Consider the following 16,159-nt stretch of genomic DNA (forward strand, 5'->3'; position numbering starts at 1 on the left):
CTGTGATTCTAGGACGACTGTTTCCTCTCAATATGCCCATCATCTAACATAGCACTTGGCATATAGGCACTTAATAAATGCTTGTTGATTAATTCTTTGGAGGCTTAGTCCAGTGTCTTCATGCTTATTGACTAATTTCTGTTTGGCTTTGGAATAACAACTGGAGAGGATGATGGGGTCACAGTGAGTGATGAAAGAGATTAGATTGTAGACCTTAGATTCACCCTCTCCCTTCTTTTTCCTAACCCACCATGTATAGGCTATAAAAGCTAACTCCTATCAACTGGGATAGGGTTTGTACATAGTGACAGGAGAGGTTGATCTGTGTTCCACGTGGATGGAATGCTCTTCTGGTTCTTAACTTCCCTTTGATGTTGAGAAGTTTTGCAGGATAGAACCTGTTCTGACCTTCTCCTTTTCCTATCCTATCTCTACCCCCTACCAATTTTCTCAAGCTGTGTGGTGGATGAAATGGACTTTTCCAACATGGAATTAGATGAAGCTCTGAGGAAATTCCAGGCCCATATCCGGGTCCAAGGTGAGGCCCAGAAGGTGGAGCGGCTCATCGAAGCTTTCAGGTAGGAGCGGCCTTGAGCGCTGACCCCAAATCCTATCTAACTCCCACAATCTCTGAGAAGGAAAACCTGGGGGAGGGGATGAGGGGGAAGAGCCTCAGACAATGAGAAATGAGCCAACAATTGGGGACAGTAGGGAAAGAGTGAGAAAAGGTCAATGTCTATAATAGTTGTACCTTGGGAATGGGGGAGGGGGAGTATCACCAAGACCTTCTCCACTTCCCATCCCTCAGGGCTCATCCATGGCAACCAGTCAGCCAATCATCAAGGTTTTGCTGACTGCCTATTGGGGCAAGGCCAAAACACTAAATGTTTATTAAAACACTAACTCCACGCAGAGCACTGTGTTGGGGATTGAGGGAGAGATGAAGTTTAGATAAGATGAGATTCTTGTCCTCATGGGGCTTATAATCTAGATGGCACAGTGGACAGAGTGCCAGACCTGGAGTCAGGAAGACCTGAGTTCAAACCTGGCCTCAGACATTTACTAGCTGTGAGACCCTAGGTAAGTCACTTAACCATGTTTGTCTCAGTTTCCTCATCTGTAAAATGAGCTGGAGAAGGAAATGGCAAACCACTCCAGTACCTTTGCCAAGAAAACCCCAAATAGAGTCATGAATAGTCAGACATGACTGAAACAACTGGACAACAACAAAAAATCTAGTAGGGAGATAAGGTACCAACACAGACACTAATGACATGCAACATTACACTATAAGTGCATTAGAGAGATACAAACATAGATCTACCATTTCTATCAATTAGAACAATTCAGGGAATGTTTCTAGGTGGAGGTGCCATTTATTTAAATCACACTTGAAAGGATGGATGAGGATTCAGCAGAAGAGCGAGAATGACATTCCACACCTAGATAGCAGTATGAGCAAAGGCATAAAGGCTGTACTGTGGGGCATGTCAAGGAATATAAGAAATGGTCCCTCCATCCTAAAGAATATCATCTAGTTAGGGAGACAAAAGCAACATAAGAGAGGATAACTAACAATTAACGATTAACCAAGCAATCTATCCACATGTACATTTAAATGGACATTGACTCATATACACATGCATATGCACACATGTATATGCACACACATATACATGTAAACAGGCAAGTACTCACATACACAGTAGATACAGACATAATACATATAGACAGGCATGGTTATACGTGTATGCATTGTATGTCACTTATTCTATACATAGATGTATATAAACATACACGTATGCCTTTGACTGTTAACAGAGATAACAGTCAAAGTTTTTGAGGATAAGATGAGAATCTATCCTACATCTAAAGACCTGGGGCTCCTATCTCACTTTTGGAAAGTTCTCATACACATGTACCCTATACTCTCCTGCTGTAGCTTAAGGAGAAAGAGGAGGATGGGAAGTCTGAATGGGCGTGTTCTATATGTTTCTCCAAGCCAGCGCTATTGCATGTGCAATCCTGAGGTAGTGCAGCAGTTCCACAACCCTGACACCATTTTCATCCTGGCCTTTGCCATCATCCTCCTCAACACGGACATGTACAGTCCCAATATCAAGCCTGACCGGAAGATGATGCTGGAGGATTTCATCCGGAACCTGAGAGGTAAGAGGATAGCAGGGAGGTTATTGTTTTAACCCTGTTCCATAAGCGCTAGTACTGTTAACTCCAAGTGAATGGTTGAGGGTTGCTACAGGAAAGGGTATGCCTTGAGTATGACCTTCCCCGAGTGAGTACAGGCACTGGGTCTCCTGGCCTCTTCCCCTTCCACTGGACAATACTGCGGCTACCTCCCTGAAGCAGCCTGAGAAAATCTTTCTGCTGCCAGATCCTTAACCATAATTTCCAAGGGCCATCTTCCTGACCTCATGAGGTACAGATTTCCACAACATGCCATCGGACACACGTCTCCCACCCTTCCCATGCCCTCCATTCCAGCTGACCTTTGTCAAGGTAGACTGAGATTCTCCTAATTCCCCACTATATTTTACACTTTGGACAAATCATTCTACCTCTCTAGGCTTCAGTTTCCTTCCTTTAAAATAAAGGAGTTGGGAGGGGCAGCTAGGTGGCACAGTGGATAGAGCACCAGCCCTGAAGTCAGGAGGACCTGAGTTCAAATCCAGCCTCAGACCAAACACTTAACACTTACTAGCTGTGTGACCCTGGGCAAGTCACTTAACCCCAATTGCCTAAAAAAAAAATCAATAAAATAAAGGAGTTGAACTGAAATCTCTGAAGTTCCCTTCCCCCTCTAATATTCTGTGACTCTGAGTGCCACCAAGTCCCAAATCCCATCTCATTTAAGCCAGCTAACAGATAATTTCATGAAGTCTCCCAGACCTAACTCTTCTCAACTGTCATTGAACCACAGAATCAGTGGTAAGGAACAAAAGAAGTCTACCGACAGCATGCTAGAATTGGGGCATGTGTTCACTCTCCTTTTTCTTCCTTGCTCAAAGCTTGATTTCTTTCAGATCAAGGACAAGAACAAAGCCAATCAGTCTGGCTGACTTTAGAACCATCATGTTTTAGCTAAAGAAAGCGTAAGGCAAGGTTTTATGGGAGGAAGCAGTACCTAAAGGCATGCCATCTTCCAGGGGAGGGAGATGCGTTATAGGAGGAATGATGCCATTGTCCTTTATGCTTTCTGGGAATTCAGTGACAGTAGCCAACGTAGGCCTTCCCTGCCTTCCACCATGACAAAGCCCCTTGCCCTGGTTGAGGAGAAGATAATCCTTATCAAAGGTTGCCCTTTTTGCCTAGTTTGTCAGCTCTGTTATATCTTATTTGATAGGTGTAGACGATGGAGCTGACATACCCCGAGAGCTGGTGGTGGGCATCTATGAAAGGATCCAACAAAAAGAACTGAAATCCAATGAGGACCATGTCACCTATGTTACCAAGGTGGAGAAATCCATTGTGGGCATGAAGACAGTAAGTCACAACCATCAGACAATTAGACTACATAGGAAGTGTCTGCTATGCACAGGGGGACTATTCTTTCTTTTGGTTGTCGCTTCCTCCCCTGACGTCTCTTGATTCCCCTCTCCTGTGATCAATTCCTAGTCTCCTCCCTTTTGCTTTCTCTTACCTTCTCTTGTTCATTTCTCTCTCTCTCCTCTTCCACTCACCCATCCCTTTGCTGAGCCCTGAAGATGAAACAAACTGAGATGAAATGCTTCTTGGTGGTTCGGGGGCTGAGTCACAGGGACATGTGGTTGAGGTCAGGGGGCTGTGGAATGTCCTTCCTTGGGACATGATGAATTGTTGTTCTGAGATGGTTTTAGTATGGTCTGAGGGGCACCGGGGGTGAGGGGGATGAGGGAGGAGGTGGGATGGACCAGGAAGAAAACCTCCATCCTCAGGAGTAAATCCTAACAGCTCTGAGTCTCCTTGAGATTGGAAACTTTGTGGTGGAATAAAAAAATGCTTTACTAGAGTTCTGACTTTGGCATTACTGGACTTGGGTTCAAATCCTAGCACTACCATTTACTACCTGTGTGACCTTGGCCAAGTCATATCACTTGTTTGGATCTCAGTTTCTTCATCTATAGGAAGAAACAAATATTTGTTAAATGCCTACTATGTGCCAGGCACTATGCTAAATGCTTTACAAATATTATCTCATCTGTTCTTCACAACAAACCTGGGAGGTGGATGCTTTTACTATTCCCAACTTTACAGTTGAGGAAACCATGGTGGTCAGAGGTTAAGTGCGTATTAAATGAGAGAGTTAGGCTAGAGGACCAATTGGGTCCTTTCCAGCTCTAAAATCTACGATCATGTGATCCTCCATTTGGTGGAGTGGAGAGGTCACCAACATGAGTTTTAATCCCAGTTTAGCCACTAATTAGCCATGTGACCTTGGGCAAGTCACTTTGCCTCTGTGTCTTCATCTATCAAATGAAGAGATTGAACTATGTGACCTTTGTAGTCTTTCTACCTCTAACATTCTGTGATTCTATGTTCTGTGGTGCATAGGTTAATCAGAAAAAGGACACGTGCCCTCCTCCTCTGCTCTATTCTCTGCTTTTTAAAGTTCCTCTTTTCACCCAAGCTGTCTTCCCTCAGTAAATTCTTCACCCCAAGCTCCACAGTGGAGGCATTTGACTTCCAGAGGGTTGAATATGGCAAAGTGGAAAGAATGCTGTGTTGGAGTCAAAAGACTCAAAGCTCAGATCTTGGCTCCCTACTATGTTTGTGGCTTTGGACAAATCATTTAACCTTTCAGGGTCTCAATTTTCCCACCTTTAAAATGAGAGAGTTGGAAGAAATGATCTGAAGGTCCCTTCTAGCTCTAATATTCTGTGAGGCTGAGTTTGTGGTCAGGGCGCATTCCTTCCCCCTCTTCCCTCCCACCATCCTCAGTCTGATGCCCTTCTATCCTCTCTCTGCTCAGGTGCTGTCAGTCCCACACCGCCGCCTGGTTTGCTGCAGCCGGCTCTTTGAGGTGACTGACGTGAACAAGCTACAGAAGCAAGCAGCTCACCAAAGGGAGGTGTTCCTCTTCAATGACCTGCTGGTGGTGAGAATGCCTGGGGCTGGGAGGGCTAGGTCATCACTCAGCAGGGCTCTCCCACTCTCTCTCTCTCTCTCTCTCCTACTCTCTCTCTCTTTCTCCCCTTCTGTCCCTCTCCCTTTCCCTTCATCTCTCTCCTTCTCTGTCTGTCTGTCTGTCCCTCTCCCTTTCCCTTCATCTCTCTCTCTCTCTCTCTCTCTCTCCCTTTCTCTCTCTCTGTCTCTCTCTCTCCCTTCATATCTCTCTCTCTTTCTCTCTCTCTCCCCCTTCTGTTCCTCTCTCTTTCCCTTCATCTCTCTCTCTCTCTCTCTTTCTCTCTCTCTTCACTCTCTTTATTCTCTCTTCTCTTTCTCATTCTCTCTCCCTTCTTACTCTTTCTTCTCTTCTCCCTTTTATTCTCTCATTTTCCCTTCCTTTCTCACCCTCTTTGTGTTCTATCTACTATACCATGTTACTCTATATGTGTATACATACATGTAACTGAGTATTGGCATAGGTACATATAAAAAGTTTCCAACATTTAAAACTCTCAGAAAGTGGTATGAGCTGCCTCGGGAGTTGAAGAGTTCTCCATCACTGCTGGTCTTCAATCACAGACTGGACGGCTGCTTGTTGGGGAAGTCTTATGGGAATTCCTATATGGACCTAACCAGGAATTACCACTAACCCAATAAGTGGTCATCCACCTGCCAACTGAAGACCTGCAGTGATAGACAGTTCTTTTGAAACACCCCATACCAGCTATTAGAATAAATGACCTACAGTCTCTTCGACCTCTGAAACTCGAGAATTCTGTGATAAGAGGTCATATTGTAGCCGGCCTTCCTTGGGGAAAGGAGGCCTCTGAGGAACCAGATGAGATCTATTTCTCCAACTTGAAGGAGGAATTTTCTCTCAAGCTCAATTGCCAGCCCTGTTCTCCTTCTAGTTCATGAAAGTGTCCCAACCATTATTATCAATAAAGAAATTTAGATACGGAAGAAGGAAGAGGCGTGTAAAGGCCTCACATCCTAATCAATAGTGGGGCTGGGAAGATGGCTTGGGCCTTGAGGAGAGGCTAACTTTGGTACCTCTGTGTGTATGTGTGTGTGTACTCACTTACGTGCTTCTGTGTATATGTGCATATTTATTTTTATGTGTGTATCTGTATATACGTCTGGGTATCTGGGTGTTATGTGCATACCGGCATTATTGTATAAATGTATACGTACATCCGCATTTATATTTACATGCTCTGTGTGTGTGTGTGTGTGTGTGTGTGTGTGTGTGTGTGTGTCTCTCTGAATTCTTTCTTGGGCAGATCCTCAAGCTTTGCCCGAAGAAGAAGACTTCCTCCACGTATACTTTCTGCAAGTCCGTGGGCCTGCTAGGGATGCAGTTCCACCTTTTTGAGAATGAATGTAAGTCTGTCTCACAGCCAGAGATGATGAGAGTGGGTGATAATCTCAGGGGATGTGTAGGGGAAGAGGAAGGGAGGGTAATTCATGAGACTGCTTTAGAGGGCAGAGGGCAAAGGCCTGGTCTCACTGTCTGCCCCGGGCCTAGGCTTCCTGTTTTCCTTTCTCATTCCACCTGGGTGTTCCTATATTCATTTTCCAGATCATTCCCATGGCATTACGCTGGTAACGCCAGTGTCAGGTTCAGAAAAGAAGCAGGTGTTGCATTTCTGTGCCCTGGGCTCAGAGGAGATGCAGAAGTTTGTGGAAGACTTGAAAGAATCCATTGCTGAGGTCACAGAGCTGGAGCAGATCCGAATTGAATGTAAGGCTGCCAATGCATTCCTAGACTACACAGGGAGAGGGGAGAGGAAGAAAGGAAGGAGTTTTTTGGGGGGGAGGTGTGGGGAGAAAGAAGGGGAAGGAGAAAGAGGGAAAGAGAAAGAGAAAGAAGGAAGGAGGAGAGAGACAGAGAGAAAGAGAGAGAAAGAAAAAAGAGAGAGAGATTCTTCCAGGAGGGCGTGGACTCTTGTTCTTTTGGTAACTTTAGCTTTGTACCTCCACCCCACCCCCCATATCCTCCCACATGACCCCTCCTGCCTTCCCTTTCTCTTTGCATCTCTTTGCATCCCACCCCAACAGCAGTCTAGAAAGTAGGAGGTAGGGGGCAGCTAGGTGGCACAGTGGATAGCTCTCAGGCCTTGGAGTCAGGAGGACCTGAGTTTAAATCTAGCCTCAGACACTTGACACTTACTAGCTGTGTGACTCTGGGCAAGTCACTTAACCCCGATTGCCTAGCCAAAAAAAAAAAAAAAGTAGGAGGTTGTGGACAATAAACCATTACACTGCTTATTTCTTCCTTTCTCAAGCATATACATGTGTATACATGCTTAATGAATAATAATACTCACATAGTTTGTCATAAAGGGCATTCACATGCATTATATAACCACAACCCTTTAAGTAGTAGCCTGAGTATGAGAAAAATGAGCTTCACAGAGCTTAAATAAATTACCTAAGACCACACAGCAAATAAGAGATAGAACTAGGATTTTAACCTAGATTTAAGTAAGGAACCCCAACCAAATAAAGAATTCATTTGATTCTGGCACAGCTGGCATGATATTTTTATATTCCAGTTCAATGTAAAAGTTATGTTTAGTTCCTAGTTGAAAGTGATTCACTAATTATTTTTTATTTAAGAAACATAAACACAGTCAGCCAGCCAGGCATGAATGTCCATTTGTTAAATTTTGTAGTCTAAGTATGGTAATACATTACATATGTCTCTTAAGGAAAAAGAAACATAACTAAAGATAATTTAATTAAGTAAAGAAACATGAATACTACAGATAAAAATATACTTCATGTCTGTGGTATAGCCAACTGAACGGAAATATTTCTAAATTCTAAATTTCTAAAATTTAGAAAATTTTCTAAATTCTAAAAAAGACTTGTTCCCTCTTCTCCAATTGTGTTACTTCTTTAGGGATGATATCTGTTGCTCTGCTTCTCTGAATCTGTGTTCTGATTCTCTCCAGCATTGTTTATCTGACATTCACAATAGGCAGATGAACTTTTTACTCTAGAAAATTCCTCAGAAAATAAGTAAAATTTTTAAGAGAAAAGTAAAAGAAAATGCATTAAAAATTAAATTTTATCAGCTTATATTAATTTTTGTTTCTGAAATTTATTCATTAAAATTTCCTTTCTAGGATTCATTTCTACAGGTCTATTCAGAAAAAACAAAAAACAAAAACATATTCCTTTCAGATATTCTTCCCCTGAGAAAAATACCACCTCTGCACAGGTTCTATTCTGATCTGAATAAAGCATAGCAAATGTAATAGAAACTATTTAAATGTCCCCTACACAAAACTTCCTGGGCCTGATGGTGCTAAATGCAACCAGTATTGTTTAAGAAAGGACTGAGAAACAGACACTTATTTCAGCACTTCAAAAAGTCCATGATTTAATCAGTATGGATTCTCCCTTGACTAATGGAGATCACAATCCCTCTACTAAAACACCTTAATGAACAGTCCTCATGAGTCATGTCCTTGTATAGATGTACATGTGTATATAAACTTGCATGTGGTTGCATATGTATTTGCAAATACATGTATGTTCGTACACACATCTGTGTGTGTATTTCTGTCTGTCTATCTCAGGCTAAAAATGTTTGTTGTCCAGTGGCTAACCTCCTTGTCATGAACCTCTTCAAATTTAGCCAGGCTGGGCCTTGGATGACAGACACACAGTCCATCACTGGATTTTTCTGGCTGTATGGTACCTGAAAGCTTGTACCCCCACAGACACATTTCATGTTGAGGCATTAAAGCAGGTCTCTGGTGGAACCCTAGCTCCCCTCTGCTTCCCTAATCAACAGTAAAATCTCTCTAGAAAATATAAAAGCATAGATATTATTAGAATCTGTTTATAAGGTGCTAACCATCTTATTCAGATAATGCAAAGAGCAAATGAGTAAGGAAAAGTGTTTGGCAGTAACAGGGAAGATAAGAGAAAAGACAAGAAAAGTCAAAGAAAAAGATAAGGAAAAAGGAACCAAGGAGAGATTAAAAAAAGGAGATAATTGAGAAAAAAATGTCTTATAATCAAACAGAACAATTCTTTGAAAAGGAGTAGCTAGGTGGTATAGTGGATAGAGCACCAGGCCTGGAGTCAGGAAGACTCATTTCCCTGAGTTCAAATCTGGCCTCAGATTACTGAGCTGTGTGATCCCGGGCAAGTCACTTAACCCTGTTTGCCTCAGTTTCCTTATCTGTAAAATGAGCTGGAGAAGCAAATGGCAAACCACTCCAGTATCTTTGCTAAGAAAATACGGTAGAGTCACAAAGAGTCAGGCACAACTGAAAAAAAAATGACTAAATTGATTCTTTATGGGAAAAAAACTTCATTAAATATATATACATATATATATATATGTTTGGGGTCAGGGAGAATTCAAAAACAGCATCATTGATCCTAATATCCTTTAATTCTCTGGCAGTTAGAGGTACTTGGCCTGATTTTGGCCATGCTAGTCCTGGGGACTGAATTCTTAACAAGTTGGGAGGTGTTCAGTTCAGCTCAGGCTGGAGAAGCAGGTCTAGGAAGCCTGATCACCTCTGGTGTCCCCTTCCCAGCCCTGAGCTCATTTTTTGTTTCTCGTGGCTCTGTTTGGGATGCTGCTGCCCCCTTCCTCCTCCCCATTCCCAATATGTTTTCCCTTTCCATCTCTTCCCAACCTCTGTCTCTCGTTTTCTCTCTTTTCACTCTGTTCTTCCATCCCCCAGGGGAGCTAGAGAAACAGCAGGGAACCAAGACTCTTTCATTTAAGTCCAGTGGAACTCAGCCTGACCCACAGTCAAAGCAAGGATCTCCTACAGGTAAGCAGCTGCTCAGTGTCTTAGCCATCCAAGGCAAGACATCCTTCGAACTCTTAGCACCCCCACCTAGGTACAGGAAAATCCCAGAACTTTGAACCGTATGAGGGCTCCCATCAAGAACAATGGCTTTGGTTTCCTGGTGATTATTTTGAAAGAAGTAGTCTCCAGGTTTCTCATTGCCCCTTTCTAATGAAGAGCTCCAAGCTCACAGAAAGTGGAGGAAACAAATTCCCATTTTATTTTATTTAAAAAAAATTTTTTTTTGACTAGACAATGGGGTTAAATGACTTGCCCAGGGTCACACAGCTAGTAAGTGTTATGTGTCTGAGGCCGGATTTGAACTCAGGTCCTCCTGAATCCAGGGCTGGTGCTCTATCTACTGTGCCACCTAGCTGCCCCTTAAATTCCCATTTTGGTGAAAGGAAAACTGAGACCCCAAATGCTGACTCTTTTGAACGAGGTTTCATTACCAGTCAATGGAGGAAAGCAATGGCCCAGCTCTTCTGTTACCTAAGGTGTCTTTTTCAGGCTTTTTGAAAAACAACAGTGCGCATAGTGAATTGGTGAAGTTATTCGGGCCAAAACAATGAAACTCTTTTTTTTTTTTTTTTTTTTTTTGCTTTTTGGTGAGGCGATCGGGGTTAAATGACTTGCCCAAGGTCACACAGCTAGTAAGTATTAAGTGTCTGAGGCTGAATTTGAACTCAGGTCCTTCTGACTCCAAGGCCAAAGAAATTCTCTTAGAAACCCCAGGAGAACTCCACCTTTTAGAAACCCCACCTAGTTTGGTGGCTTAAGGAAAGGAGGCAAGAATCAGACAGGTGTCCTGATCTCCCATTCATTTTGAGTACCCCAGCTGTGCATTCTCTCACAAGTTAAATAACATGATATTCTTGGTTTTCTCATCTGTAGAGAGGCAAAAGGGAAAAAAAAGAGAGAACTCAGGTTAACTTGCCTCTTCTATATTTTGGCACATTTGGCATCACACTTTCCAGATGACCCCTTAACACAATTTTTAAAATGTTTCCCCAAATCATTCAGTCCCACTAATTCAGGTCAGTGCAGGTTTTGTGTTGGTTTTTCCCCTCTGTCCCTGACCCAGTTCCCTTCTCCCCATCGCCCTTGTATATATAGGCCATCAGAAGCCACCATGAGCAGCCAGCACAAACAGTTTTTTCCCTGCTCCTTACCTACTTCAAATAAGAGAATAAGGAAGAGAAACAGGGTTAAAACCTCTTGAGACAACTAGAATAATTACCTAGAATTCTTCCATAATAATACCTGACATTTATAGAGATTTAAGGTTTACAAAGTACTTTTCCTTCGAACAATTTTGTGAAGTAGGTGGTTTGAGTTTTATGAGCCCCCTTATATAGAAGCCAAGTCTCAGAGAAATGAAGTATAAATGCTTATTGGATTGGATTGCTTTGAAGTAACTTACCCAGAATCGCATAGCTTGAAAATGGGGGAGAGGGGGGAAAATGGAAGGAAAAAAGGACAAGAGTCAGAGAGAGGAAGGTGGCCATTCTTGGGTTGAAAAGGAGATTCAGCTGCCTGGTCCTCTGGGATTTCCTTTGTTCTCCCATGGTGGTCAGTAGGCCCTAATCTGGAGTAGTGGACAGAAGACTAAGCCAGGCAGATGGTCATCACAGGAGCATAACAATTGACTCAACTGTTGCTACTATATGGACCATTTTTCTATCTGAAGGTTGAAAATTATTATTATATCGAGACTCTCATGGTAATGTCTTTGGGTATAACTGAGTCTGACCTGAGATCCTTTTCTTATTAGGCGCACAGCCTGGTTTTCAGTAGGTTTGCCTTGTGTGTTAGGTCCTTGGTTCAGTGTTTGTCTACATAGTTATTTCAGTACTAAATCTGAAATGTGTCCTCATAGAGATAGATACCTTCTACCCTACCTAAGCTTGCCTCATCTTTGATTTATCAGCTTTACTATTCTAGGCGGTTAAGCCTTTTCACCAATTTTCCAAAGACTTCAAGGATTTCAAGCCCTTTTATCCCTCTTTTCATCTTTTTAATAATAAATTTGTTTATTTATTTTTAGTTTTCAACATTCACTTCCATAAGATTTTGAGTTTCAAATTTTCTCCCCATTCTATCCCCTCCCACCACCCCAAGATGGCATGTATAGGCTCAATAATTACATTCATATTAAACCTATTTTCACATTAGTCATGTTGTAAAGAAGAATTAGAACCAATGGAAGAAAACACAAGAAAGAAGAAACAAAAAAAAGAGCGAGAAAATAATATACTTTAATCTGCATTCAGATTCCATAGTTCTTTTTCTGGATATGGACAGCATTTTCCATCATGAGTCTTTTGGAGTTGTCTTGGATCCTTGCATTGCTAAGAAGAGATAAGCCTATCAAAATTAGTCATTAGACAATTTGACTGTTATTGTGTACCATGTTCTCCTGGTTCTGCTCAGCATCAGTTCATTTAAGTCTTTCCAGATTTTTCTGAAGTTTGCCGGCTCATCATTTGTTATAGCACAATAGAATTCCATTACATTTATATACCACAACTTATGCAGCCGTTCCCCAACTGATGGGCATCCTCTCAATGTCCATTTCTTTGCCACTGTAAAAAGAGCTGCTATAAATATTTTTGTACATATGGATGGATCCTTTTCCCATTTTTATGATCTTTTTGGGATACAGACCCAGTAGTGGTATTATTGGGTCAAAGGGTATGCACAGTTTTATAGCCCTTTGGGCATAGTTCCAAATTGCTCTCCAGTTTACTCCTCTTTTCTAATGAGGAGCTCTAAGTTGACAGGAAGGAGAGAAAAAATTTTCATTTTACTGAAGGGAAAGCTGACTCATCTGAATGGAGCTTTGTTGCCAGTCAATAGAGGAGTAAAGACAAGAGTCCAGTGGTTCTGGCACATAGGATAGCTTTTCATTCATCTCTCAAGCTCCTACCTAGAAATGGAATTTTCCTTTGTGCTTCACCCAATACCAGAATAGTTCCTTATGCTTCTTCAGAGGGGGAAAAAAAGGACAGAGTCAAAGAGAGGAAATTGGCCATTTGGAAGGTTAAAAGGTCAAGAGACTCAGCTATGTTATCCCGTAGGATTTCTTCTCCTCTGCCATTGGTGGTCAGTGGTCCCCTATCTGGAGTGTTAGATTAGAAATGAGCAAGGCATATGATCCCAGCAGGGTCATAAAAATTTTGTAGGCCCTTGTGAGTTAGAATAAAGAATAGATATCACCCCTTTCTTCAGTGAGCTTTTAACCTGATACATAAAATATATAGATAAAGCTAGCTAGATGGATGGATAGATGGATAGATGTATGTATGTATGTATGTTTGCATATAAACATACATACAGAGATAGATATACAGAAATACAACCCCAAAGCTGGTGTTCAGAGGACAAAACTTAAAACCTGTCTTTATAGACTGTGTATCATATACTAACATTATTAAGAGTCTTTTACTTATATCAATATTTCATCCACGTGGGTAATCCCTTCTCTTTACACAAACAGATCCCAACCTTTCTTTGCCTTAGCACATTGCTCATGAATTCCAGTGGCCAAAGAAGTATATTCCCTCGTGTCCAGCTTCCTTGGTGATACACCTCATCTAGGTCAGTCCTCTGATGACAGGCCTCTGATGTCACTTGTTCCACCCCCCTGTACCCCCCAATCAAAACCAGAACCTGTCCTCCTCTTGTATAAATTTCACAGACCCAAGCTCACACCATGGTATAATGAGTCTTCAGAATAGCCTCCCTTACAGGCATGGTCATCTATGGATTCTGGCTGCCTGTGCAAGCCAAGTTGCAAATGTATTTTGAAGGAAGAGGGAGAATGGAGGCTTACAACACTAGCTAAAAACTCAAGTGGTCTTTCTTTTCAAAGCCACCAAAAGGGAAGCTGCTGAGAAGACGATGGACAGCACAGTGGAGGTAAGTAGATGCCTCGTTGCTGAGGTGAGTAATTCTCTCTCCACCTCCCCATCCAGTTCTTCTCACCTTCTCTGTTGTTTCTCTTCTCAGGTATTAATCAATGCCTCCCCAGCCCGACTGACCATTTTACCAATTTCGAGAGATACAATTAAAAGTTACTGCTAGCATGGGTAATGCCACTATTGCCACGCTAAATTAAGCCACAAGCATCTTCCACCTGTTTTTGTCCTTTTCCTCCCCCCCCCCGAGACATGTGACACTCGGGGCTGAGCTCCCAGATTAACTCCATGGAAATGGAGCTGCTAGGCTCTCCCATGAGGACACTTCCTACCAAGTCTAATTCCCGAGCAGGCAGATTCATTACCACTGCTGCCCTCCTCCCCGCCCCAGAATGTTTACTTTCCCATAGAACCCAAAGGTCCTTCTCTCAAACTCTCCTACTGCCTGACTCTCTAGACACTTCTAGGCTATCCCTTTTCCTTCTTCCCACCCCCAGGAGAAGGGAGTCTGTGCTCATCCATGAGTAATTACCTCCAGAAGAAAAGTAGATTTAGTCTCCTGTGGGCCAATTGCTTAAGGATTGGACTTTGTCACTTTAGAGAGTATTTACCCTAGGAAGGAGAAGGCAGGGGGCCAAGTCAGAATTTCTCACTGTTTTTATCTGAAAACTGTACATGAGAGTTTTCCACCTGGATGTTTTGCTATCCTTCCCACCTGGGATATCCTTTCCCAAGGAAAGTACTCTCCTGGGGTAAGTGAGGTGGCTAGTGGGAAAACGTGTACTTTCTTGGAAGTAGGGAGGATAGAGAGGGATAGGGAAGCAGTAGCATCTGGCCATCGCCTTGTCCCAATAATACTCTTTCAATGCAACATGGGCCCTGAAGGATTTGCTCTGGAAATTCTAGCCTGGGGTCTGGCATCACAAGACTTTTTCCAACTTGCTGGGCAGAGATCATCTGACTCTGCTGGTCCACAGGCCCATACCCCTACTATGGAAAGCTGCCTTGAGTCTCTCAAGCCCTCCATCTCTCTTTCTCAGAAGAGATTTCCATTCATTTCACAGTCAATAGTCAAAGGATTCCTGTCTCTAAACAATCTGTCCTCCCTCACTGTTCCAAACAGACTGGGAGATGCTCTGCCTCTCCGCAGAGACCATGCACAGCTCGGTGTTTCTCCCTTCCTGATATGTGTGAGGATATATTGACTAAACCTGCCTCATCCCTGGGATATCCCAGTAAAGTATAGTTACCTTTCTGGTTCCTGACCCCCAGCCTGCCACATGCCTCTTTCTGCCCCCCACATACCTTTTTCTGAAGGAGGCACCTTTTCCCAAGAGGAGCCTCCAGCCCCAGCTGCTGACAAGCCCCCCCTCCCCAAGGGTGGGTATCCCATCCACCCCTCACATCTTCCTGCAGCTGCCCATTGCCTAGCCTTGCAGATAAACACAACAAGGTCCCAGCTCACCTGTCTGTTCTGTCAATCCCACCCATGAACCACATATAGTCTGACCTGTCCAGAGAGAACAATCAAATCGGTGCTTAGTTCTTCCCTCCTAGTGCCACCCTGAGGGGATATGTGACTATCTGCAAGGCTGCCCATCTCCCTCAGCCAGCTCCAGGGCCCCTGCTAGCCTCTTTCTTCCTACGCAGAGTCTTGTCCTTGCTGTCGCCATGGCCTGTCAGTTGGTTCCCCCCACCAAACTCCCTTGTCCTCTGCCCTCCCTTCTCATTACCTGGCCGATTCCCTCTGGCAGGCGCTTTTCCATCTTCTCTGAGCTATTCTTACCTGCTGCCCATGTTTCATCTTAACTTTCTTTCCTTCTTTTTTTTCTTTCATCATCAGGGAGGTGAGGAGGGTAGAGTATTGGGAGGAGGGGTAGTTGAGTCAATGAGATCCCTTAGGGAATTTTGCTTTTGATGGACGAGTCATCTTGCCTCTCACTTATCAACTCTCAAAGATGGATGAAGAGACTGAGTAGGGTATTGGCGAATGGAGGGTGGCTGCTTCTCTAAGAAGTCATGTCAGCCTCACTTGAGGACATCTTGAATCTAAGAAAAGATGGAAAGAGGAGCAAATGAGGAGTCAGGAGGGTTCAGAAAAAGAGAAAAGAGAGGATAAGTCAGGAAAGAGTAATGTTAGGGGAGGTAAGACATCGGGAAAATACAAGGAAGGAAAGGATAAAGGAGAGCTAAGATAAGAGAGAAAGAAAGAAAGGAAGAAAGAAAGAAAGAAAGAGAGAGAAAGAAAGAAAGAAAGAAAGAAAAAGAAAGAAAGAAAGAAAGAAAGAAAGAAAGAAAGAAAGAAAGAAA

At 43.0% G+C, this 16,159-nt stretch overlaps 1 protein-coding gene across 3 annotated transcripts in view; it reads left to right on the top strand.

Annotated features, from left to right (window-relative positions):
- The window catches only part of IQSEC3 (IQ motif and Sec7 domain 3), a 152,554-nt gene that overhangs the window by 131,334 nt on the left and 5,061 nt on the right, over positions 1-16,159 (top strand). For 2 of the 3 annotated variants that reach the window (XM_027857357.1, XM_027857358.1), the window contains exons 3-11: positions 456-578; positions 2,003-2,169; positions 3,362-3,501; positions 4,967-5,092; positions 6,387-6,486; positions 6,686-6,847; positions 9,819-9,911; positions 13,804-13,850; positions 13,941-14,020. In XM_027857357.1, the coding sequence (XP_027713158.1) occupies positions 456-578; positions 2,003-2,169; positions 3,362-3,501; positions 4,967-5,092; positions 6,387-6,486; positions 6,686-6,847; positions 9,819-9,911; positions 13,804-13,850; positions 13,941-14,015 (1,033 nt within the window). In that variant the 3' untranslated portion in view covers positions 14,016-14,020. The remainder of the gene's footprint in view (positions 1-455; positions 579-2,002; positions 2,170-3,361; positions 3,502-4,966; positions 5,093-6,386; positions 6,487-6,685; positions 6,848-9,818; positions 9,912-13,803; positions 13,851-13,940; positions 14,021-16,159) is intronic. The other variant, XM_027857356.1, reaches the window with a different exon arrangement.

The sequence above is a fragment of the Vombatus ursinus genome, unplaced genomic scaffold (genome assembly GCF_900497805.2).
Source record: "Vombatus ursinus unplaced genomic scaffold, bare-nosed wombat genome assembly UNPS02012082.1, whole genome shotgun sequence".
In the NCBI taxonomy this organism is placed as follows: Eukaryota; Metazoa; Chordata; class Mammalia; order Diprotodontia; family Vombatidae; genus Vombatus; species Vombatus ursinus.